The 23,690-nt window shown below is 53.6% G+C and overlaps 1 protein-coding gene across 1 annotated transcript in view; it reads right to left on the bottom strand.

Moving 5' to 3' along the window:
* Nucleotides 1–23,690, bottom strand: part of LHPP (phospholysine phosphohistidine inorganic pyrophosphate phosphatase) — a 95,646-nt gene that overhangs the window by 50,940 nt on the left and 21,016 nt on the right. The window contains exons 4-6 of the mRNA XM_066239660.1: nucleotides 19,678–19,741; nucleotides 18,618–18,710; nucleotides 6,708–6,799 (exon numbers count right to left, since the gene is read on the bottom strand). Coding sequence (XP_066095757.1) covers nucleotides 6,708–6,799; nucleotides 18,618–18,710; nucleotides 19,678–19,741 — 249 coding nt within the window. The remainder of the gene's footprint in view (nucleotides 1–6,707; nucleotides 6,800–18,617; nucleotides 18,711–19,677; nucleotides 19,742–23,690) is intronic.

Below are 23,690 nucleotides of genomic sequence, written 5' to 3'. Positions count from 1 at the left end.
CATTGCTAACAAAAGTCCCAATTCATCGGCCTACCTGATAAAATGGCCGGAGGTGGGGCCGGCTTCAGACAGACCTGGGTCCAGGTACACAAACAATGTGTCTGGGGTCTCTGTCTGCCTCAAGGCTCTGCCCTCCTGCTTGGTGGCTTCCCCTGCGGGCAGGCTTTCCCCTGGGGTGACAGAGATGGCCACTGGTACTTCTCAGCTTGTATTTCGCTGGCCACTTTCCTTGAGGCTCTGGAAAACCCTGGGCCAGCTCACCAGCCTGACTCAGATCACATGCCCATCACTGGCCAGGAGCTCTGTGTGTTCCAGACTGGCTAAGCCTCAGTCCCATGCCCGGGCCTGTGGCCCTGTGGGGGCTGGGGGTGCAGGAGGATGACCCCAAAAGAACACAGGGACCACACTCAGAGCAGGCACAAACAGTGCCCCTACCCCCTCCTAACCATGCATTTGGAAGACCAAGGACCACTGTAATAGCTAAGGTTTTTCACCCCAAAGAAGAATTTTGGCCCCTTTGGGGGCATCACCCCCTGCTGGGAACGCCTGGGCTAAATGAGAGGCCAGACTCTGCCGGGGCTGAGACCCTCGGCCCATAGGTGAGGGGTAGAAGAGGCGGCTGGGCCTGGGCTCACACTGCCCCCCACACCACCACCTGTGGGCCGCGCAGTCAGCTCAGCTGCCCAGGGAAGGGAAGGGCCCGACCGCGGCGGGGGCATGTGGGGCCGCCCACTTCGGCCGCTGTGCAGACAGGAGAGCGGGATGGTGGCAGAAGCGGTCGGCAGGCCAGCAGGCGTCCGGGAAGGGCCTGGACCTCACTCTCCAGAAGGGTCCTGGTTGTGGGTTTAGCTGCTGGTTCACTACTGCCCCTCCCCACGAGAAAAAAGAAAGCCCTGGGGGACAAGGGACCCCGTCATATTCCCCTGATACCCAGTAGGTGCTCTGCAGATATTTGGGAAGGGAGAGGGGAAGGGAGGAGAGTGGCACATCAACACAGGTGTTCCCTTCCCACAGCACAGATGAACCTCAGCCCAGAGACAACCACGTGTGGTGTGAGGAACAGAAGTAAGAACTGCGTCCGGATGTGTCCGCAAGGGTGGGGAAGGGGCATGAGCCACCCTTTCTGTCTTCATTTTTTTCCAGGGAAGATGCAGAAATCAGAGACCCCATCAGTGGATCAAACAGTACCTTCCCTGGGGTATTAGAAAAAAGTGGCAACAATGAAAAGCTTTGAGGACGCCCCCGGCCCCTGGACTGATTTGTGCCCATAGCACTGGCCACCCCTGAGCCACAATCCTGCAGGAAGAGGCTGTCCCCAGATCTCAGAGGGGCTGCCCCAGCAGGCAGCCTCTGGCAGCCCTCAGGGGCATGAGGAGGGCCCGAGTGGCCAAGGTTCTCGTGGGGGTTGAGACCTTTCCGGGCAGGCCACAGCTGCCGCCCCCTCAGTGAGCACGGTGTCCCCTTACTTCTCTGACACACTGTGGCCGGACAGAGCCGCCCAGACCTGCCTGGCAACCCCCCTTCCGCCCACCCCCACCCAGGAGGCGAAGGGAAGGCTCAGGTTTACCCGGCTCTAACCACAAAGGGCAGCAAAGATGTGACTTCTGGGGCTGCCACCTGTCACCTCCCTCTGCCAGGCCCTTGAGTGGAGTCCAGTGCCCGACTTCAGGGCCTGCCCTGGGCTGGACTCTGCTAATGTCACAGCTCATCTCCACATAGCTCCTTTCCTTGGGCATGAGGGAGGGGGGCAAGGAGGAAGGGACCAGTGCTGTCCTGCGAGCCCCGTGGTGGTCACTCTGGTTTGGTGAGAACTGGCCCTGGCTCAGAACTGCGCTGGCCTTACTCTGACCGCGGCAACTGCTGAAAAATTAACACCCAGTTCACTCACTTCCCTCAAACACTACCTGGCACTAGAAGAAAATTCTATTTCATTCCAAACAGAAACCAGAGCCTCTTACAGGAAAAACAAAGTCAGTGGCAGCAAAGCTGCAGGACGCAGTCAAGGGCTGACGTCTTGGCAGCAGCTGTCCCAGGCCGGTCGATCGGGCTCTGGGTGGTTCCGACCCAGCCTCCACTCCCACCGCCCAGCTCTCTGCTCCCTCACTGCCCAGGCTCGGGTACGGTGGCTGGGACCCGGAGGCCATCGGCTGCCCTGCTGGGTGGAAGGTCCCCACCGGCACAGGGGCCCCACCTGAGCGTGGAAGCAAATGGACACTGAGCCCCAGCCCAGGCAGGACCCTCGCAGGACATCCAGAAGCCCAGGCCCAAGAGAGGCTCCCTCTCGAGTCCACAAGGGCAAACTGCTTGTGAAGAACATCCTGGGCTCATAAGAGACCTGCCGCCCGAGTGAGTGACACACGGGGGACAATCAAGTGCAGGCACCGAGCAGCGGGCTCGTTGACGCGGCCGGTGTGGGGCCCCTCGGGCAGTGACATCTGCCACTGTGTGTAAGAGGCAGGGTGCCAGCCGCAGCGCGCCACGCGGGATAGAGGGCAGTGAGGGGGCAGCACTGCCCGTTTCAGACGCTCCTCACGCGCTGGGGGCACACAGGGCACCCTGATCCCGGGAGGAACATCTCCTGTCTGAATCGCTAGGACAGGAGGACCCAGGGCTGGGATACAGACTTGGCCCATTTCTGTAGAATTTGCCCATGAAAGCAGGATGTTCCCAGGAGGAAAAAGGTGACAGCAAAGTGCTTCAGCTCAGCCTTTGCATCAGCTCGCTGGGGAGCCTCTGGCAAGGCCATCTCTCTGAACAGGGAGAGAGAGATGGCCTTGGGCTGGACCCTGCTAATGGGGTCCAGCACCCACAGGGTCTCCAGAGCTCCCGGGGACCACAGTGGGCACAGGGCCCGATGGAGGAAAGGTCCTGCTCCATTTGGGGCCTGCGGTCACGGTGGGACCTCGTGGGGCCTGGAGGAGCAGCGGCCGCCTGCCCTCAGGCGGGAAGGCCCTGCCAGCCGGCCCAGGGCGTCAGGCACGCCAGGGACAGGGCAGCTGGGGAGATCGCCTGGAGGGCCCTCACCTGGCAGCCAGGTGAGGGCCGCACCCTGTGGGGCTGGATGTCCCAACAGCGCAGGTATGAAAAGAAAGCTTTGTGTGGCTCTGTCTGTGACGGGTCACCTGCTGGGTGAGGTGTGTTTGCAGACTGTCTGCCCAGGGAGCCTCTCCCTGCTCCAGATGGCATTGCTGCGGGGACCCTGCCCCCTGGGGCAAAGCTCGGCCCTTCCTGGGAGCGGACTGAGCCTTCTTGCTGGGGCTCTCCTCGCTCAGGGCACCCTGTGTCCTCTTCCAGAGTGGAGGCTTCATCCTCTTCTCTGGGTGTTTTATGATCAGAGCAGGAAGAAGGCAGAGGGATGAAGGGTCAGAGGCAGATCTCAGCCGTGGGCAAGACCAAACCGTATCCACCCAGCAATGCTGTGGCCTCAGACACACAACCTGGCCCTGGCGCGTGCATGAGCACCTATGTGCGTGTGCACGTGAGTGTGCAAACTAGAAGACCTTGGCCCGAGGGGCCGCCTGTAGCAGGGCCACCAGGGGGACTGAGTTGCGCCCTCCACGCCCCCTCCCTTTCTAGCACTAGAGGCTCACAATGGGCTCACTCCCTGCCCAGCTGTCAACCCCCGGTGCCTGTGACAGGGCCCTCCTCCACTCCCCTGGCTCTCCCAACTCAGCCAAGGCGAGACCAAAGCTGCCGACAACGGACAGGTCCACGGGGCCTCCCGATGCCCTGCTGACCCACCCGGTGGCCCTTGGCTCCTGCGAGGCCACTCGGGGAGGTCCAGACGAGAGGCCCAGCACAGATGCTGTCAGAACACCTGCACACACTGGACATGGCCACATTTGGTGGTGACATAGGATACCATGACCTTCAGATCTAGTGCTTCTAGCTCACACAGAGGACCAGAGGGGTGGAGAGCTCTGGAGGTGGGTGGGGCCACCCTGGAAGGAGCTGTGTGCTGCTTGGGGGGCTGCAGGGGCGCCCCATGGGCCCAGTCACCAGGATGCCCGCTGACTTCTGAGGCCTGTCACTAGCCTGAGCTGGCCACACACCTGCAGAGAGCGTGCGCCATGCAGAGTGTCACGGGACCTCTGTGGATTTCCAGCCTCACAGGGGCCACAGAGCACACAGCACCAACTGTTCAGCTGGGCCCTGCCCTGGCTAAGGTGTGGTCTGTGTGCCGAGAGTGCCCTCTGCTGGGAGAAGCGGGTGGTGCAGGGGCTGCACTGCCCCTGAGCCCTGAAGAGAGCCGCAGAGGCAAGCTGGAACTTTCTAATAGCCACGTTAACAAGAATAAAAACAAGCAGGTGAAGGTGACATAAAAGACCAGCATTTGTCACCAGTATGGAAAGTCACGAGTGAGTACTTTCTCACAGCTTTTCTCCCACCGTCTTTGAAAGCGTGCAGGTCCGTGCCCGTTCAGCGCCCGGCGGGTGCCAGGCCGCCACTGCAGCTCCGGCTCCCGTATGGGACGGCTGGACGCTAGACAGTGGCCGGCGGCAGGGAGGTGCCGGCCGCTCTCACACACACGGGGTGCGATCCCCTGTCCTGCTGCACAGCCTCCCCTGGGTCCTTGGTGGATTCTTTGTTATCTTTACTGAGCTAAGCTCTTCCTCCCTCTGTCCCACATGCAAGAAAGGCAGATTTATGTCCTTACAAACAAATCAATCAAAAGGTGCAAAATTTTAAATGCCGCAAAGCAAAGGCAGGCTAAGCTGCACCCTCTCCACCGGGACCAGGCGGCTGTGCCCAGGAGGGAGCAAGATGGCAGCACCGCCATCACCCCGCCATCACCCCACCTTTGCCCAGGGCTTGATGGGCACCAGGTGTGAAACAGGGACCGACCACACAGGCGGCACCTCCTTCAGGATTTAAAGTGTGATGAGGGACGGTCGTGGGAAGGTGCCACAAAGCACGGTTCAGGAAAGTACCAGGTTATGAAATAACATCATCCCAGTTTTGTAAAAAGAAAGAAAAAAACCCCACAATATATTAGTTACATTACCTACACGGAGCAGGCAGTCTGGAAAAATTGGCAAATTGCTGATAGGGTTTTATCTCTCCAGGAAATGGGGTCGTTAGAGACTGAAAGCACGGGTCCGCGTGGGCCATGGCGAGACGTGGCCTCCCACCCATCCACCTGCACGCCCGTGGGCATCCCGATGTGTGTGTGAACCTGCTTCAGAGGCCCGGCGAGCCTGAGGCGTGCTTGAGGTCTGGGGCGAGGTCGGTTCATTCCGTTTACCCACATGCAGCTTAGGCCGACCAGAAAGACCCTGGCGGAGGCCACACTTACCCGGGACAAGAACCCAGAAGCCCTGGCGGAGGCCACACTTACCCGGGACAAGAATCCAGAAGAACTGCTGTGTAGGAAACCTCACAGCTCTCACTTGTCACTGCCTCCTAAGCCACAGCACATGCTTTCAGAAAGGACGTGTCACCCCTGTGCCCATCGGTCAGCAACGCTGCTGGCCAGGCTCCTGGTGGGGTGGCCCCATAGGCTGGGCAGCACCGTGCAACGGAGCATCACCCAAAGGGCGCCACATCCCGCTGCCTAGCAATGGGCAAAGGTGGGGTCAGGGCCTCAGAGCCCCAGCCTGGCCTCTTGCACAGAATACTTCTGAGGGTTTTGTGTGGGTATCTCTCTCTCCCTCACTGAGGGGACCCAGAAAACCCACCTTTGAGAGCCTGGGGAAGAGAGAAAGTCCATACTTTAGGTGTTCTGGGGGCTTTAGGAGGGCATCTGTGCCTTGGGGGGGGGGTCCAGGAGGTGGCTGGAGGGGACTGGGCTTCCTCCCTAACGTTGTGTCCATCTATGGCCCCCAAATCCACTGGTCCCTCAGATCTCTCACAGGAGCGGGCCTCACAGTGAGTCAGTTCCTCTAGCCTATTTCTCTGACTAAGCAGATCACTCGGGACAGATGCAGCGCCTTTCCGCCCCCAAACCCAGGAACCCCTGGTACCCATGATTTAACCATGTCTCTCTAGCACCCACAAAATTGTACTTCTCCGGTCAGCTGCAACGAAAACCCTCTAGAGCAGCGGTTCTCAACCTGTGGGTCGCGACCCCGGCGGGGGTCGAATGACCAAAACATAGGGGTCGCCTAAAGCAGCAAACAACACTCAGACGTCTAAGGTACTGTGAGCAGCCGAGCGAACCGGACCCTGGTCACCACAAGGCACCTCCACAGGCCTGCAAGACCCAACCCCAGACAGGCGTCCACCAGCAACTTACCTGAGACCAGACTGACCTTGGGCCCGAGGCCCTCTGGGTTCTCTGTCTCTCACTAATGAAGAAAGCGGAGCAGGAGAGGGAGGGTGGCCAGGGGGACCTGGTGCACAGAAGCCCTAACTGCCGCCAGCGGCCAAGGACTGGGAGGAACATGGACTGAAGTCACCTGACTTGCTGCAGGCAGCACCAGGGATGGCCAGAGCCTTTGCGATTTTGTTCCCATGTGGCACACCCGCTCAAATCCGTTTTGAAACTCGGACCTGGTATCAAAAGCTGCCATTCGCCACCACCCTCTGCTGCAGAGGGCAGCCCGGCCGTCCTCAGAGGACAGTTACAGAGGTCGGTGGATGCTCCCGCACTGCCCTTCCACGTGGGAGGAATGGCCCCCTTTATTCGGGACAACGAAACAACGCAGACGAGGCCGCCCAGGAGTTCGGGAGGAAGGCGGCGGGCGCCCGCCCCGCGAGGCACTCACCTGAACTTCCCGGTGCGCACCTGCAGCGCTCTCATCCCACACTGCTGGGCACCACCCACGTCGAACAAGATGTCGTCTCCGATCATGACGGCCTGTCGCGCGGGGAAATGCAGAGCCCTGTCAGACGATTCGGCCCCATGTTCCTTTCTCTTTGGTGACATAATAAATGGCTTGATTTGATAGGTAATCCCTGATCATACACAGTACAGGTGGCCGAATCATCAGCCTGATGATTACAAGTCAACACCTCCTGCTCTGTTTCCCACCGTCCCCGTGGGCCGTGGCTGTGAACGGGGTGTACTCGGGCAGTTTGAAGTCAATCAGCAGGTGTCAAAGTGACCTGGCGCCACAAGGAAGGGTGGGGGATCTCGCCTCTATTTGAACATGGGCTGAATTTTACCTGTGGCTGAACACCCTATAGTCGGGTTATTTTGTCAGTCCTTGGTTCTGTGAAAACTAAGTAAATCTTTGGCAAATCTTTGAAAAGTCACAGTTTAAAAGGTTTTTGCTTTCAATAGTGAAGATACTACCTATAACAAACAGAAATAACACACAGGCCCTGGCCAGTTGGCTCAGTGGTAGAGCGTCGGCCTGGCGTGCAGAAGTCCCGGGTTCGATTCCCGGCCAGGGCACACAGGAGAGGCGCCCATCTGCTTCTCCACCCCTCCCCCTCTCCTTCCTCTCTGTCTCTCTCTTCCCCTCCCGCAGCCAAGGCTCCATTGGAGCAAAGATGGCCTGGGCGCTGGGGATGGCTCCTTGGCCTCTGCCCCAGGCGCACTCTAGAGTGGCTCTGGTGGCAACAGAGCGACGCCCCGGATGGGCAGAGCATCGCCCCCTGGTGGGCAGGGTGTCGCCCCTGGGGGGTGTGCCGGGTGGATCCCGGTCTGGCACATGCGGGAGTCTGTCTGACTGTCTCTCCCCGTTTCCAGCTTCAGGAAAAAAATAAAATAAAATGACACACAAAAATACACACAGGAAATGCCTGCAGTCTGGATGCCATTTTAAAAAGCAGGCTGGAGTACACGGTCTCTCCCACCTGAAACAACGAGGAAGTTAGGCTACATGAAGCAACAGTTTCCGAGACACAGGACGTCAAGCAAGGACGGGCAATGGGCAGAGCTCCACTTGGAGCTGTACAGTGGGTATCATCGGCTGATGTTGAAACAAAATCACACACGTGAAGTATCCAGGTCAGTGCCTGGATATCTGTACATGTTTATGGAGGGAAAAGGAAGTGTTTCATTGAGGAAACGGCTAACTTAGCCCCATTGGAGACAGTCCACAGTCTTCAGGATGGCACTCTGTCCCCAGTGAGCCCACACCTTCATATCAAGCCCTTTGTGGGCCAGGCAGTGGGGACACAGTCAGTGACGCAGCCCCTGGCCCTTGGGAAGCTGCCAGCTGAATTCAGGAGACAGATGTTCATCAGCTAATTTTATAAACACGTAGTCAGGACCTGTGATAACGCTCATGGAGGAAAAGTGTAGGAGGCTGTAAGGCCTGACCTTGTGGGGTTGGTGGTGGTCAAGGAAGGCTTCTTGGAGGAGGTGAGGTTTTGCACTTTGATCTGAAGGGCAAGAGGGGTCAATCAGATCAGGGTGTAGGGGGAGGGGTGACAGCATCCCCAGCAGGGGGCACCACATATGTGCTAACTACCCATCTGCCACCATTCACCAGGGCAGGCCACACAACGAATTCCAGAAGTGCGAGCTAATAAGCCTGAAGCAATTGCCTTTGGAAACGTCTGGTGAATAGGCCTTCAAATAAGAAGGGATCCTGAGGAGCTTTGTGGAAAAGGACAGAGACTGAGCTGGTGCCACCCTGGGACAGGAGGGAGGTGGTGGGAGGCAATGCCAGGTAAACACGAGGCTGTTCTAACGATGGGCACGGATTGCCTCCGAAGTGCCACGACTCCATCACTTAGTCACATTCAAGCAGAGGCCAGAGGGGCTTCCATGAGAGAAGTTACAGGGGTGTGGCCCCGAGAAAGCTCGGAGGTGGCCAGTGACCACCAGCGTGGAGAGTTCCGCCTATTGCTAGTGGCCACAACCCACTGCAAGACACATGAGGTCAGTGAAATAACCTGTGCTCTTCTAAACATCAGACGGTTCACGACTTTTTCCCACCCTTTCTCCACCGAACATCATGTTTTCAAAAGGAGTTATGCATATTGGTAACGTGCTCCTTAATTTTACACATAAGGACTGATACATTTTTACTGTAATCATTTTGTACTTACTTGGCGTTTACTTTGTTGATTAAGGAGAGGAAGGGGGAGAGCAGGAGAGAGACAGGAACAGTTATTTCTCTATGTGTCCTGACCGGGGATCGAACTGGTAACCTCTGCCCTCTAGGACAAAGCTCCAACCAACCAAGCTATTCGGCCAGGCCTTATTTATTTTTAGAGTAACCTTCTTAACGATAACTGAGTCATTCTGGTTTTTCATTTACAGTAGTGATTAAAAGTTCCTTTCAAAATACATTTATTTAACTTTAAAAGTGAATTAACATTAAAAAAAAAAAAAAGGTTAAGTAAACTATAATGCCGGTGGCAAGTACCCAGAGGTGGTCAGGGTTGGATTTCGATCTTTTCTAGAATGACTGGCATTGGAGAAAACAGTGCCAAAACCCAGAGGTGTACGTCCTGTGTCCACGCGCTCCCAGACCACCGCGTGGGGGTCATCAGTCACCAAAGGAGAAACAGCCCGTGGCAATGTTGTGTTCCCTGAAGTGGGACCGACCGCAGAGCCCGCTGAACTCACAGGTGACCCTAAGGGGCCCGCCAAGCCAGGGTCACCGGGGCAGCCACATGGCTCGCCTGGGAGAGGATGGCTGGAGTGGGCAGGTGTGCGGCCCAGGCGGCTGGGCCGGTCATGAGCCCCAGTATAAGATTCTACTTTGCCCATCTCAAAGGGTTGTACTGAAAAAGTTAGAGCAGCCCCTGGATGGTCACTTTCTAACTTAGGACCCTGTCCATTGCTCTCAGAGACTCTGGGGGCCTTTTGCTAGAAGGTTCCTTAGGAAACAAGTCTTCTGATTATCACCTATCATACCTGGGACCTTCCATGCTTTGGGAAAAATACAATCTTGTGCACGTGTCCTTGTGCACATGCCCCCTTCCCCCCACCCCCCGCAAGGCAGCTGCAATTCTTCCCCCCGAGAATAGATTCCAGGCCCTCCAGGGCGAGGACATTTGTTGATGTGGCCCCGGAGCTCTGGGCCCCTGGAGGAGCAGCAGCTGGGGCCCTGCGTGATCCGATGGCCAGGCCGAGGTGGAGCCGTGGAGCCCCCGAGCCCGAGGGAGGCCGGGGGACAGCAGGGTGCAGGGCCCACCAGGGATGCAGACACCCAGGGCAGCGATGCCTGTCTGGGCCAGCTTGTGGGCTCCGAATACCGAAACGCGCTTGGGCCCAGGGGAGTCCACAGATTTACTACCGGTGAAGGGCAGTCATCAAGCAAGGAGGAGCAATTATTGCCAAATCATTTAGGATTTAAAAAATCATTGGTGAGAAGATAGAGGTCAGGAGGTGTGCTGTCGGGGGAAATAAACCCCCCACCTGCCAGGCCGGGCAGCAGGACGGCAGGAGGAAAGCGGAGTCACGCTGACAGAACACAGTAGTCCAGGGAGCTGCAGGCGCCCCCAGCCCTGCGGGCAGCCTGGCCGGTCTGGGCTCACCCAGCGGGTCATTCATCCCTCCTACGTGTTTATCTGCTGCCACCGTGTCCTCTGTGGCATGGAATGCCATCCCAGCTGCCAAGGGAAGAACCCATTCTAACAGGTGATGTTTGTTAACGAGCTTTCCCAAGAAAGCCCACGTTTCACAAATTTTCTGCTCATTCTGGGGCCCGGCCGGGAGGTGCTTATTCCCGTGTCCTTGCTGGGCAGTGGACAGCAGGGCCGGCGGGGAAGGAGCCGTGGGCTCTGTCTGTATCTCAGCCCTGGTGTCACATACCCGTGTGGAGCGGCCTTGAGGTGACATCTCGCACTGGGATGAGCCTGTGAGGAATCCAGGCCCCTCTGGCACCTGGAGGTTGGGGATGGCTCAGCGCTAAGTAATTCCCCCTGTGACCTGCCACATTCGTAAGGAACAGTATCAACACAGCAAACCTCGGAGATCACTCTTTTCATAAAAGGTAAGAAGCAATGGTGCCGCCTGACCAGGCGGTGGCGCAGTGGATAGTGCATCAGACTGGGATGCCGAGGACCCAGGTTCAAGACCCCGAGGTCGCCAGCTTGAGCGCGGGCTCATCTGCCTTGAGCAAAAAGCTCACCAGCTTGGACCCAAGGTCGCTGGCTTGAGCAAGGGGTTACTCAGTCTGCTAAAGGTCTGTGGTCAAGGCACATATGAGAAAGCAATCAATGAACAACTAAGGTGTCGCAATGAAAAACTGATGATTGATGCTTCTCATCTCTCTCCATTCCTGTCTGTCTGTCCCTATCTGTCTCTGTATCTGACACTCTCTCTGTCTCTGTTAAAAAAAAAAAAAGGATACACACACACACAAATTGGAAAGGTTAAGCACGATTTGTGTTATTCCAGGTTGCTGGAATGATGAACCTATTTTCTTCTTATACTTTAAAATGGTTCTTATCTCCTTTAATAAACACGAGGTGCTTCATAATCAGATAAAAATATACTTGTATTCTGAGGAGAAGGAAATAAAATGCACTGAAAGATGCTTGATGAGAGAAAACATCTTAAGAAAAAGTAAAACAGCCTAACCAGGCAGTGGAGCAGTGGATAGAGCATTGGCCCGGGACACTGAGGACCCAGGTTCAAAACTCTGAGGCTTGAGTGTGGGATTACTGACGTGATCTAATGGTGGCTGGCTTAAGCCCAAGGTCAGTGGCTTGAGCAAGGGTTCACTGGCTCAGCTGGAACTCCCACCCCCAGTCCATCAAGGCACTCATGAGAAGTAATCAGTGAACTAAAGTACAGCAACTATGAGTTGATACCTCTCATCTCTCTCCCTTCCTGTCTTTCTATTTCTCTCTCTCTCTTTCCCCCTCAAAGAAAAGCTAAGACTAAGGGTTTAACGTCTCTATGATGGAGACACAGCACAAAGCTGCCTTAGAGCTGGCAGTTCCCAAAAGTGCCGTCCTTTCCAGACCTGCGTGGGCGCTCCAAGTTCACACCAGCCTGCAGGAGTGGACGGGCTGTCCCCCCCCTCCGGCCCTCTCTGTCCCAGCAAGTCCTCCCTGAACTGTCACCCAAAGACTGTACACATCTAGAGACGAGGCTGGGGCCGGGCCTTCCACGAACACAGCTGAATGGGAAGAAGGCCAAGGGAGGGTGAGTGGCCCCACCCTCAGGTGTCTCCACCAAGGGAACAGACTGTTCCCCTAGCCCCACAGCTAGAATGAATACCCTGAGAACCAGGTGACAAGATGACAGCCAATGTCCACGCCTTATGCCCAGCCCCCTTTAGATGAACCTCCAAACTTCACCCACATTTCTGGCAGGCTGTGTTGAGAGCACCTCCCCTCACCACCTGGAATCTTGTCTATATTTTTTATAGTTTGTGTTCTGCCAACAATACACGTAGTTTACTATTTTTCATAATAGAAAATATTATGCTGCTTAATGGGCTTTTTTCAACTTTATTGACTAAACCTAAAAGTTCCAACATGCTACTGGCCCCTCCTCGAAAAACTGGGGTACAGCGGAGACCTAGGGGGGACAGGGTCTCCGCCTCACTCCTCACCAGCGGGGTCATCTTGGGTTTAATGCTAGATTTTTCCGAGACTGTTCCCCAATGCTGTGGTTCTCAAGTGGGGGCCACTTTGCTGCCTGGGGGGGATTTGGCAATGTCTGCAGACACCCATGGTTTCCCAACGGGCGTAGGGGTTGCGGCTGAGCCCCGTACAGGGCACAGGACAGCCCTACCACAGGAATGATCTGGTCCCAAAATGTCAGCCGTGCCAAGGTTGAGAAACCCCGTTTTAAGCTTCAGAAAGCAATGCACACACCCAGGCCAGGGGGTTGGAGTAAGGAAGTCGTGAAATGAATGGGCACATCCCAAGACCAGATGTGCCCTGCACACAGAGTGCTCGAAGTCCCCTTGGGCCTCCCTGTCCAGGCCTCGGGCTCCTTGTCCACGAAGTGGGGGCACCAGCTCCCGTACTAACTGAGCACTCCGGTGTGAACAGTCCCAGCTTCCACTCAGCCTGTACAGTCTGCAACCGACAGAACTTCTTGTGATTGTGGAAAACGGCCAGCACCCTCACGTCTCTGGGGCTTTTGGAATGAAGCAATAAAACCACCCCCTGGATCAGTAGCCTTAGACAGTGAGAATTAGGCATTTCTAAAAGGAACCCTGAAGGTGGGTTATTCTTTGTTTTCATACAGGAATCCTAGAGAGGGTCTGGCCACCTCTGGGAGGTCTGGATTCCTGTGTAGTCGAGTAATTCCGGCAACCTGTTACTGAGGAAAGGTTACCGAGGAAAGGCTGGAATGACCATTGGATTGGAGGGGTGGGATCCATCCTGGGGTGGGCTGTACGTCCACAGATGCGGAGCAGGTCTGGGTCTGGGAGAAGCAGCTATCCAGGGAAATGCCTGGTGATAACTGGATTGATTAGTGTGGTTTGAGAAACGCACGATTTGCCCCGGCCTGGCACTGCGGCAGTGAGATAGCACCTCACAGGCATTGTTCGTTAGAAATAGAGGCAGGCGCAGAGAATGACTGCCTCGTGCATAGAACACGGTTCACCTGCAACGGCCTCATGTTGAAATACCGCTGTAAAGACATGTGTACCTTGGAGGCTCAGGTCATACTGACCAACGTTTTAGAACAAATGGGGGGGGGGAGACCGAATGATAACATGAGAAATTCCGCTTTGCCACGTGTGCTCAGAGCTACCAGAGAAAACAAGTCCGTAGCTACCAGGGCCACTGGTGCCCGCGGCTACAGCCTCAGCAGCTGACCGGCCAGGAATCCCAACTCCTGACCCCACCCCTGACCCCAGACCTGAGAGCCTGCAGCTCGGCACCCCCGGTGAGAAGCCCAGATTACTCTCCCCCACCCCCCATAAAGGGCCACAGCTGCCTCTCAGGGCATGGGGAGGGCAGTTTCTCATCCAGAATGTAGTGAAAATAACTGAAAAGTGCCAAACAGAGGAAAACAACAAGCAGAGGGCGTGGGGGAGGGGTATCACCGAGCAGGACTACCCAAATACAAGCAAAGGTAACGCCTCAGTACTCGGCTCCTCTGGGCTTATTTTCTTAGGCAGTAACAGTGTCTTCTTTTTTGTTTGTTGTGGAGGGGGTGTTGCGTGAGAGAGCTGTGACCCTACCGCTCATGTAATTCTAAATACTGTTTTTTTAACCCGCGTTACGACACTAGCCTCCCTCCCACTCTGTGACAGTACTTTTAGAGTTTATTCTCTTGAATTGATCCTATGAGTATGACTATATACTCTTATTATTATATAATATATAGAACATATATTATTAGGATTATATATATATACATATACATATGTGTGTATATATATATACACATAGTTGTTTATACCTTTGAAAATGGAACGGTAAGCCAAAACATTTATAAAAGTGGCCACCACCTGAGAGACAGGTAGGAGGACCCCAGGAGGAAAGGACAGAAGCTAGAGTCTATTCTGTTTTGTGGATTTCATTTGGGAACCACTTAAATATTTTTACATAACTATACCACTGATTTAGATGTTGAAAAACCAATTCCCTAAAAATTAGGAGCAAAACAAATTCAAAGAAGTTCCTGTTGGTGGCATACCACACAGAGAGAGACTATTCCCAGAGGCTTTAAACTATGGTGACTCTCTGGAGGGAGCTGAAGACACCTTCACTGGTGGCGGTCATCAGGGTCCTCCTATTCAACCATCAGTCATCAGTGACCCTGTGTCCCTGATGTCCTCGGTGGCCCTATAGGATTGGTGAGGCACCCACCCTCGTGGGCCAGCCTTCCGTCACACAGCATGGTTCTGAGAGTCAGGACTCTTGGGTGTATTATGTACCATGGACTAAAGCCAACGGTTGTTTATGTCAGTTTTCTGAGAGCCAGGAGTTTTGACACGAAGAAAGGAAATGCGGATAGAAAATGGATGAGACCGAGTAGAAACTGACAGGGCCTGAATCTGCATTGAAGGGTTCAGAATGAGCTCACAGGGCATCTCATGCTTCTAGACATATTTTTTCTGAGCCCTGTTGACTAAAGGGGCTTAGTCATGATGACCAACCTTAGTAATGAGAACCGGTCATGTCCCAATTATGGTTTCTAAATACAGTTTCCCACTGCAGGTTGGCATGGCTCCTTGGGAGGGTGGTGGAGCCCAGGAAGTGTGCAAGGCAGCTGTGGAACATCCTGTGATCACAGGGAGCACAGAGCCTGAGGCCTGGGACAGGGCAAGAAGGCTCAGACGCCAACCTGAAGCCTCCCACGGTCACAGAAGAAATACTTCAAACATCAATAAGATATATAACTGCAATGGATTGGAACACATCAAATGTATTTCCATCTATTTATTTATAATGGTATATGTGTTTAAAATTTTTTTATTGATTGAGTTTAGAGAGAGAGGTGGGGATGGGGGGGTGGTGGGAAACATCAGTTTGTTGCTCCACTTTATTTATGCATCACTGCTTGATTCTTGGATGTGCCCTGACCAGGAATCGAACCCACAATGTTGGTATATCAGGACAATGCCCTAACCAACTGAGCTAGTCAGCCAAGGCATGAAATATGTATTTTTAAATCTCCTTTGTCACCTTGGGAGGGTGTTGGAGAGTCAACTCATTATTAGTGTGAAAATGAATGACTACGGGAAAGAAACAGGCGATTGTCTGGAGTGTCTAGTATGAACTGAACCTCAAGGTAACAAAAACAGTTGATGAGAAGTTCTCGTACGAAGAGAAGTAACCAGAGGAAACAATGGAAGAGGAATGGTGAGAAGAAGAGGAATGGGAAGAAGTCCCCATTCTGCAGCCCTAAAGGAAAGGCTGGACCTGGGCACCAGTCATCGGCAGCAGCGGCAAACACCACGGAGAGAGACAAGCGGATGTTCTATTCCACCAGCTCGCCGTGATGGCGAACCTTTCTATATAAACCGCCCACTTTTGCAGTGCTGGTCAACCTGGTCCCTCCGGCCCACTGGTGGGCTAGCGGGTAGCCACCAAAAAAACTGCACTGAACTCTCCCCAAGCTTCCAAGTTCCACTACCAGTAAACAGTGCAAAACAGGGGACAGGGGAGCACGGGAAGGGACACCACTGAGGTCAATTAAACCGACGTGTGGGACACTACCGAACCAACAACCAGGTTTCTTCTTCCCAACATTAGGAGGGAAACAAAAGGGGGGAAGGGGAGGGCGGGAAGTGATGGGTTACAAAGAAAACACTGAAGAATCACATGAACCAATCACAACGCAAGGACCTCCTTTGAATTCTGATCCAGACGAAATCTATAAAACAATTAGGGAACTGAGAACAATGACTGGATATCTGATGAGATCAAGGATTTATTGTTAGTATTACTTGGATGTGATGGTGGCATTACCTATGTTTTAAAAAAAAAGAATTCCTGCTTCTTAAAGACAGGGAAATATTTACAGATGAAGTGATAGACTCTCTGGGATTTGATTCAAAATAATCTAGGGGTGAGGGTGGGGGGGTATAGATTAAACACGTGGCTCTAAATTTTGGAAGGGGTCCCGACAGCCAAATACCTGAGCAACAGAATAACAGCAGAAACGGGCTGTAACTCATGAAAGGAAACAAATGTTCTGAGTCCAGGATGGAAGAAGTAAGTAAATGGGAGAGAGAGGACAGCTCTCCCTTCCAGTCAGGTCCAATGACTAAACTAAATAGAGAGGAAACACTGGTTTGGGAAACAGCAGTGATCCACTGTTTGAAGTAAGAATTATCAACGGATGCTACAAGTAGGAGAGAAAAGAATAAAAAGAGAAGATCTTTTTACAGAGTGTCAAGTCCTTTCCCACAAGATGCTTATTAGTTACAGAGGGACCAATAGTAACTTGGCAGTGGAGAGCCCTGGCAACCCCACCTCCAACGGGGGTCAAAGAGAACACCACCAGAAACGGTGGACAAGGAGCCATCACCGGCCTTGTAACACGATGTGCCCAGAGGGCGGGCACAGCAGTGTTTCTGTGAGATTCCTGCCAAAACGCACAACCTAACATTGAATCATCAGGAAACATCAGGGAACACCAAACTGAGTGACATTCTCTACACACAAACTGGCCAGTATTCTTACAAAATGCCCAGTCTTGAACACTAGGGCACGCAGCTACTAATGTAAGCGGCCCAAACAGGTGTTGGTGGCATCTGCAGACAGTCTCTAGGTTAATCAATGGTCTTGTGTCGGTGGTAACTTATCATTGTTCTAGGACTGCTATGTTAGAGACATAAGCGTTTGGGAAGTTGGTTTCATAACATAGGGGAATTCTCTGTACTTACTGTTCTTGCAACTTTTTTTGTGAATGTGAGATTACTTCATAAAGAAAAGTTAAAGATAATTTTTAAATGTGGTTTATTAGTGGATAATTACTGAAGCTCGGTGATGGGCACGGGCGGGGGGCTTGTTATGCTGTCCTCTCTATCTGCACAGATAGTTGAGATGACTCATGATAACAAGTTAAAAAGAGATTTAAGAGAGACAAAACAGCCCATGCAAGAAAAGTAAAGACCTGGTTTGGGCTTGACTCAAACAAATCAACATAAAAGAACATTCATTCCTGAGATGGAAATTTCAGTATGGATTGGTATAGTAAAAAATATATATATACGTGTGTGTGTGTGTGTGTGTGTGTGTGTGTGTGTATAGCTTGCTATTAGATAATACTAAGGGATTATTGTTGATTTTGGCAGGTGTGTGGGGGTTTTCCTCATTGTGTTAAAATATACATCAGATTTACCCACGGAGCCATTTTAAAGTTTCAAATCAGGGCATCAGGTACAGTCACAATGTTGTGCAACCATCACCACTAACACGCTCCAGACATTTTTGTCCCCAAAAGGAGGCCTCATGCCCATTAAACAGCCACCCCCCACCCCCATGCTCCACAACCGCTGAGCTACTTCAGGTCCCTACGATTCGCCTGTTCTGGACGTTTCATATGAACATCATTTATGAAACGTGGCCTTCGTGACTGGCTTCGTTCATATACCCTGTCTTCCTCCCACATGACAGCGCTGACCAGCATTCCATTCTTTTTCTGGCTGAAATACTCCATTGTGTGGTCATACCCTGTTTTGTTGACCCATATTTATCTGCTGCTGACCATCTGCCTTGTTTCTACGTATCTTTTGGCTGTTGTGAATGCTGCTGCTATGAATATCCACGTATAAGTTTTTATTTGAACACTTGTTCTCCGTCCTTTTGGATATATACTCAGGAGCGGGACCGCTGGGTCATATGGTAATTCTGTGTTTGACTGGTGGCTGCTCCCTGTCCCATCCCTAGCAGTATTCCTACATGAGGGTTCCCATTGCTCCATGTCCTCACCGACACGTGAGATTGTCTGGGGCTTCAGTTTGTTTGTTTGTTTGTTTGTTTGGATCATTATGGCCACCTAAGTGGGCGCAAGGCAGGACCTCGCTATTGTTCTGGTTGGCATTTCCCTAACAGCTCATGAGGCGGAACATCTTTTTGGGCGCTTCTTGGCCATTGGCCTTCATACTTCCCACTCTTGTACTGAAACTAATGTAACAGGTTAACTCATGCAGGGGGCCTCCTCTGCTCTCTCCCCCTCCCCCGCCCCATCCAGACATATCAGCCCTCATGGTGGGCAGTCCACACGTGGCCGCCCCGCCCACAAGGCTGCCTGAGCCCTCAAAGCCCCTGGCAGCCCCTGCCTGAGGGTCTGGGGCCTCCCAACACAGCTGCGTCCCCCCCACTCAGTGAGGGCCACCTACCTGGTGGGCCTCAACCCCCATCTCCTGCAGGGCAGACTGGAAGAACTCAGGAGAAGGCTTCCCCACGACCTCAGCTTCAACACCGCAGGCGTACTGGCAGAGAGAAGGCCACAGCGTGGGTTTGGGACAGACCATCAGGAGAGCACCCACCTGACCCACAGGGAAGGCCTCCCTCTGAGGAACCAGGGGAAGACCACCACCCACACATGCGTCCATGAGCCAGGGGCCTCCAAGGGACAGGACTCAGGAGCCGGGAGACACGTGACAGGTAAGAGGGTGGTGGCGCCCCATCGGGTTGCCCGGGATGCTCAGGGCCCCCACCACCGGGTGCCCAGCCATCTGCTCAAACACCCAACTGCAATAAGAGGTGGCCCACAGCTGGCAAAGTCACAAGGCACCATGCGGGCCATCCTGACCCATGTTCCCCTTGTATTCTCGCTTCTCCCCGCCCCTCCCCTGCCCACCCCAGCTCCATCACAGCCCCTCCCGGGGAGAACACCCAGGGCGCCACTTCCTGTCTGCACGTCCCTCCCATCAAGTGCAGGTTGGCAGGAGCCGACATGGCAGCTAGGGTGGGCAGTGACAGGCGCTGACCTGGGGCAGGAGCCTAGGCCAGGGACAGCTGACCAGGTGTGGGTCAGAGGGACGCTGGGGAGCTCCATCTGGGCCTGGCCTTCAAAGAGGGGGGAGGAAGTCAGAAATGAGTCCAGTTAGGACATGTCAAGCTCAAGCTGCTGCCGGTGACCAGGGTCAGACATGAGGCGGATGGTCCCCACAGATACCAAAGCCAGAGTCCAAGAGGAGAGAGCAGCAGAGAGCACGCTGGGAGGGCCTGCCAGGTCAATACAGGGGGTGTGCAGGAATGGGAGTGACAGGAGGAACCGAGTGACCGGGGCAGCTGGGAGGTCAAGTTCCTGAGCCAGGGGCGCTTGGCATGGCGCCCCAGAAAGGAGGCCTACACTTTGAAAAAAACATAAAAGGCATTTGAACACTGGGCACACCCCTTCTCCCAAAAGACCAGGAGCAGCACTGAGGGCTGGGACAGACCCAGGGCCAGTACCTCAAGTGCCTTCATGTAGCCGCCGACATCCAGCATCAGGCCAGAGGTCACCTTGTAGTAGCGTCTAGAAAAGAGCAGAAGGAACAGGTGAGCTGAGCCCAGACTCCGGGAAGGGTCAAGGGAGGCTGCCCCGTCCTTTCTAGAGAGCCGTGTCAGGGGTGAGGTCAGTCCAGAGGCCATGCTGAGAATGACCAGTGGCCAGCCACCACAGCTGGGCTGGCGACACCGTGGGCTAACAGCGCTTGGTCAGCATGGCCCCCTGCTGCCAGCTTTGTGGGGACCCTGCCACAGTGATTAACGGGAGACCCGAGGGGCAGATGGAGCCAGTCGCTAACTCAGAGGAAGACAAGAGGCCTGTGTTCTGCGAGAGGACAGCAGGCCCACAGAGCATGTGGTGAACCCCTAATTACTAATAATTAACCCCTAATTGCTGCCTGAAGAAGAAAACTCCATTAGTTCCAGGACACCCTGCCGCATCTCCGATTAGCCCCAGACATGCCGGGTTCCATGGGTGCCTGAGGCTGTCATGAGAAGTCTTCCCTGGGGACCGAGAGGGCCAGGCTCTCGGGAGACACACCTCGTCAGTCACCCTTCCCCTGCCCTTCAAATTCGGGAGACATTCAACCACAGGTGCACCAGGGCCAAAGAAGGAAGCACGCTGGCTTCAGCATTCAAAGGCTCTCTCCACTTCTTTTTCACTGTGGGACTTAAGCCCTCTGGGCCTCAGTTTCCTAATCTATAAAATGGACCAAAAAACCCCCAAGTACCTACTTCATGGATGGTACTGAGGTCTGAACTAAATAACGCATGCAAAGTTCTAAGGGCTGCCTAGCACGCAGAGACTGCTCGAAGGAAATGAGAGAACGTCACAGCCAACAACCATCTCCCACGCTGAGCATGAGGAACAGGCCATAGGATACGAGCTGGGGAGGAGAGGGTGAACACGGGTCTTCCCAGTGTGGGGCGCTGGAGCCTGTTCCCTGCCTATTTGAAGTGAGAGAAAGAACTGAGCCAGCTCCCTGGGAGCCGCCCTTCCTCCTGCCCTGCTGTGCCCAGGACTCTGCCGGCCCCTCTCTGCCCTGCTGAGGTGGTGAAGGCCCAGGAGCCCGTGCTGCCCGCCAGCATCCCTTCACTTCGCAGGCAGGTGGAGCTGGGGCAAGCCCTCTCCCCTCTGGTTCTGAATGGCGGCCTCAGTAGCCTGTGGGCCGATGTGAGTGGGGCTATAGGGCTTCAGCCAAACCCTGAGCACTGACAAGGGCTGGTTCTCTGCCACCCACCCCCCATCAGGCGGAGTCAGAGCCTGGAGCCCATTTGTTGAAGCCATGGGGGCATCTCCTGTTGTGACGGGACTCACTGGCCACCAAGTGAACCCCAAGGCCTCGTCACCAGCGTCCGAGGCTCTGTGGTCTAAGAGCTACCGCACAGGGACACTGCACACATTCAGGAAGGCGCCTGGTAGCCCGAGAGAACTGCCACCTGCTTACCGAGTCAGGACCTACAAATGCTCCCCCTTTTAAAGGGTGACCCAAAAACACAGGCTTAGAGGTCTGTAATTGCACTTGTCGTAAGCCCGGGATGTAGGCAGGTATTCTACATTTACATAGCCTTTGAGAAGTTCCCTTTTATTTTCCCAGTTCTTTGATCAACTACCTTAAGAGGAGCATTTCCCTAGCTGGGCCCAGAGCTGGAAGGCATGGCAGAGGAAAGCGAAGTCTGGCTGGGGGGAGGGGAAATGCTGGGCACTGGGCCTGCAGCCACTGTGGTTGACCCCATCAACTCTGTCCCCCAGGCATCTAGGACACAGCCTCCTCACTGCCCTTTGTAGAACTGGGGGACACTCCCAGACCAGGCTTCCTCCCAGGAACTCGATGTGTTCAGGCCTGGGGGCCTCTCAGAATCAACCAGCAGCACCCCGCTGAAGACCCCGTGGGCCAGAACTGCTCCGGGCATGGCCTTGGCCAGGCGCCCAGAGAGCCATCCCCTCGTCCCCTCACCCTCTGCCTGATGGCTGCTGTGGACAGGGAAGAAGGAGGCAGTGGCTTACCCAGAAGCCCAAGGAAAGAATGACAAAGCCATGCTACCCGCTGCAGCAGGCCCTGCTCTGTTCAAAGCTGAGGGTTCTGAGGGCCTCTGGCCCAGGGCCCGGGCCTGGCTGGGGGAAGTGGGAGCCAGAGCCCCTCCCCATCGGGGAACCGCCGAGGACAGCCACAGGGCACAGCATCCTGCCCATCTTACACCCCCCCCAAACCTTCCTCTCAAAAAGACAGAGATCTGGACTTGCTTCAGTTTAAATTCAGTCCCAATGGGAGGAAAAAAACTGAAAATGCAGTCTGAAATACAGTTAAAACCCTGTGTCTTTTGCACCTGAAACCAATACAAAATAATACTGTAAGCTGCAATTTAAAAAAATAAAACGAAAAGAAAATCTTGTCCTCATTACATGACTTTTTACAGTCTAAAGACAAAACGGACTTCCAAAATCAAAATTAAAAAATCTTAATATTTCTTTTTTTTTTTTTAACTGAATCTGGGCTTGTCTTTAGAGTGCTCAGAGTTTTTCTTTATTTCTTACTCGTTCAAGAAAACCAGAAGGCGTCTTGAAGGCCGTCTGCTAGCTGAAAACGTTTTTAGAGAGACAGTAAATACAAGGACCTAAGTTAATTTTTTTTGGAAATATAAAAGCTCAGGCTATTCCCCAAATACGAAAGATTTTGATGTATTTATCAGCAGGCCCGGCTGGGTCCCGGGTGTTCAGCCGCAGACAAGCAAGGCGGCCGCCGGAGCAGCGGGAAGGAGCGAGAGAGGCCGTCAGATAGATTGTATGCTTTGTTCTTCTCCTTCGATTATTCAGCACAGCCTCCCTCCAAAATGATCACTTGACCTTTCCCACAAGAGCCATTAACCTTCCATAGTCTGGCGCGTAAACAGCTTAATTTTCTGATGGCGGCATGACAGGAGAAATTACAAAGGCAATTCCCACTCTCGGTCCAAACAGATGCCCGAAGTAAATCACTCTGTCTCCCGGAGCAGGGCGGTCTGTCCCAATGCGCCCACCGTCCCGCCTCCTTCGGGGCGCCGCTCGAAAGCCCTCCACCCGTGGAGGACGGGCCCTCACCATCAGTAACCCCCACTCGGTCAGGACGGCAGCTCTTCATGCATCTCTGGACTGTCCCCAGAAGCTGTGACCTTGGCCTGAACACTGTCGGTTCCTTTTTCTCCGTTCTGAGCGTCCTACCCCTAACTCAAGTCAGAGAGCCCCCTCAGCTAGAGACCCCCGCAAAGGGTGTCTTTGTAATACAAATACACCTGCTCTTGGATCTGTTCCCGAATTACAAGGAAAAGCAATGGAGTCCATATATTTCCCTCTTTTTCAAAAACATATCTATTCTGACTACTACCCATAATCTGGCATAATTTAAAGACAATTTTAAAGAAAAAAATGTTTTAACATAAATGAGTTATAACAGAGTTTCTATATTATGTTGTTTTCTAGAGATGGGTCTGTAACTTTAGGGATGCCCAAAGGACCAAGCCCAAAAGGAAATGAGTTAAGCAAGCCAGGCTCTGTGGTCTACAGTGACCTAAATTGCAGAAGGTTGTAAGGTTACAAAAGGACAGTTAGTGGCTGTTACTTTTATATGTCAAACATTATTCTGGATGTTTCTGAGAGGGTGCTTCTTGGATGAGATTCACATTTCAATCAGTGGACTGTGAGTAAAACAGATTGCCCTCCACAAGGTGGGCCTCATCTAATCAGTAGCAGACCTCAATACAGCAAAGGCAGACCTCCCTGAGCAAGAACAAATCTGCCTTTGGACTTAAATGAAACTCCCCCCTGAGTTTCTAGCTTGCTGGCTTGCCCTGAAGGTTCTGAATTTACCTAGTCTCCTCAATCAATCTCCCTCTCTCCCATCCTCTCTTCCTCTCTCTCTCTCTCTCTCTCTCTCTCATATATATATATATGTACATTCTGTTGGTTCTGTTTTTCTGGAGAACACTTACTAATTAATACA

Source organism: Saccopteryx bilineata, chromosome 7, assembly GCF_036850765.1.
Source record: "Saccopteryx bilineata isolate mSacBil1 chromosome 7, mSacBil1_pri_phased_curated, whole genome shotgun sequence".
Taxonomy (NCBI): Eukaryota; Metazoa; Chordata; class Mammalia; order Chiroptera; family Emballonuridae; genus Saccopteryx; species Saccopteryx bilineata.
This window is presented reverse-complemented; position numbering and strand designations above follow the sequence as displayed.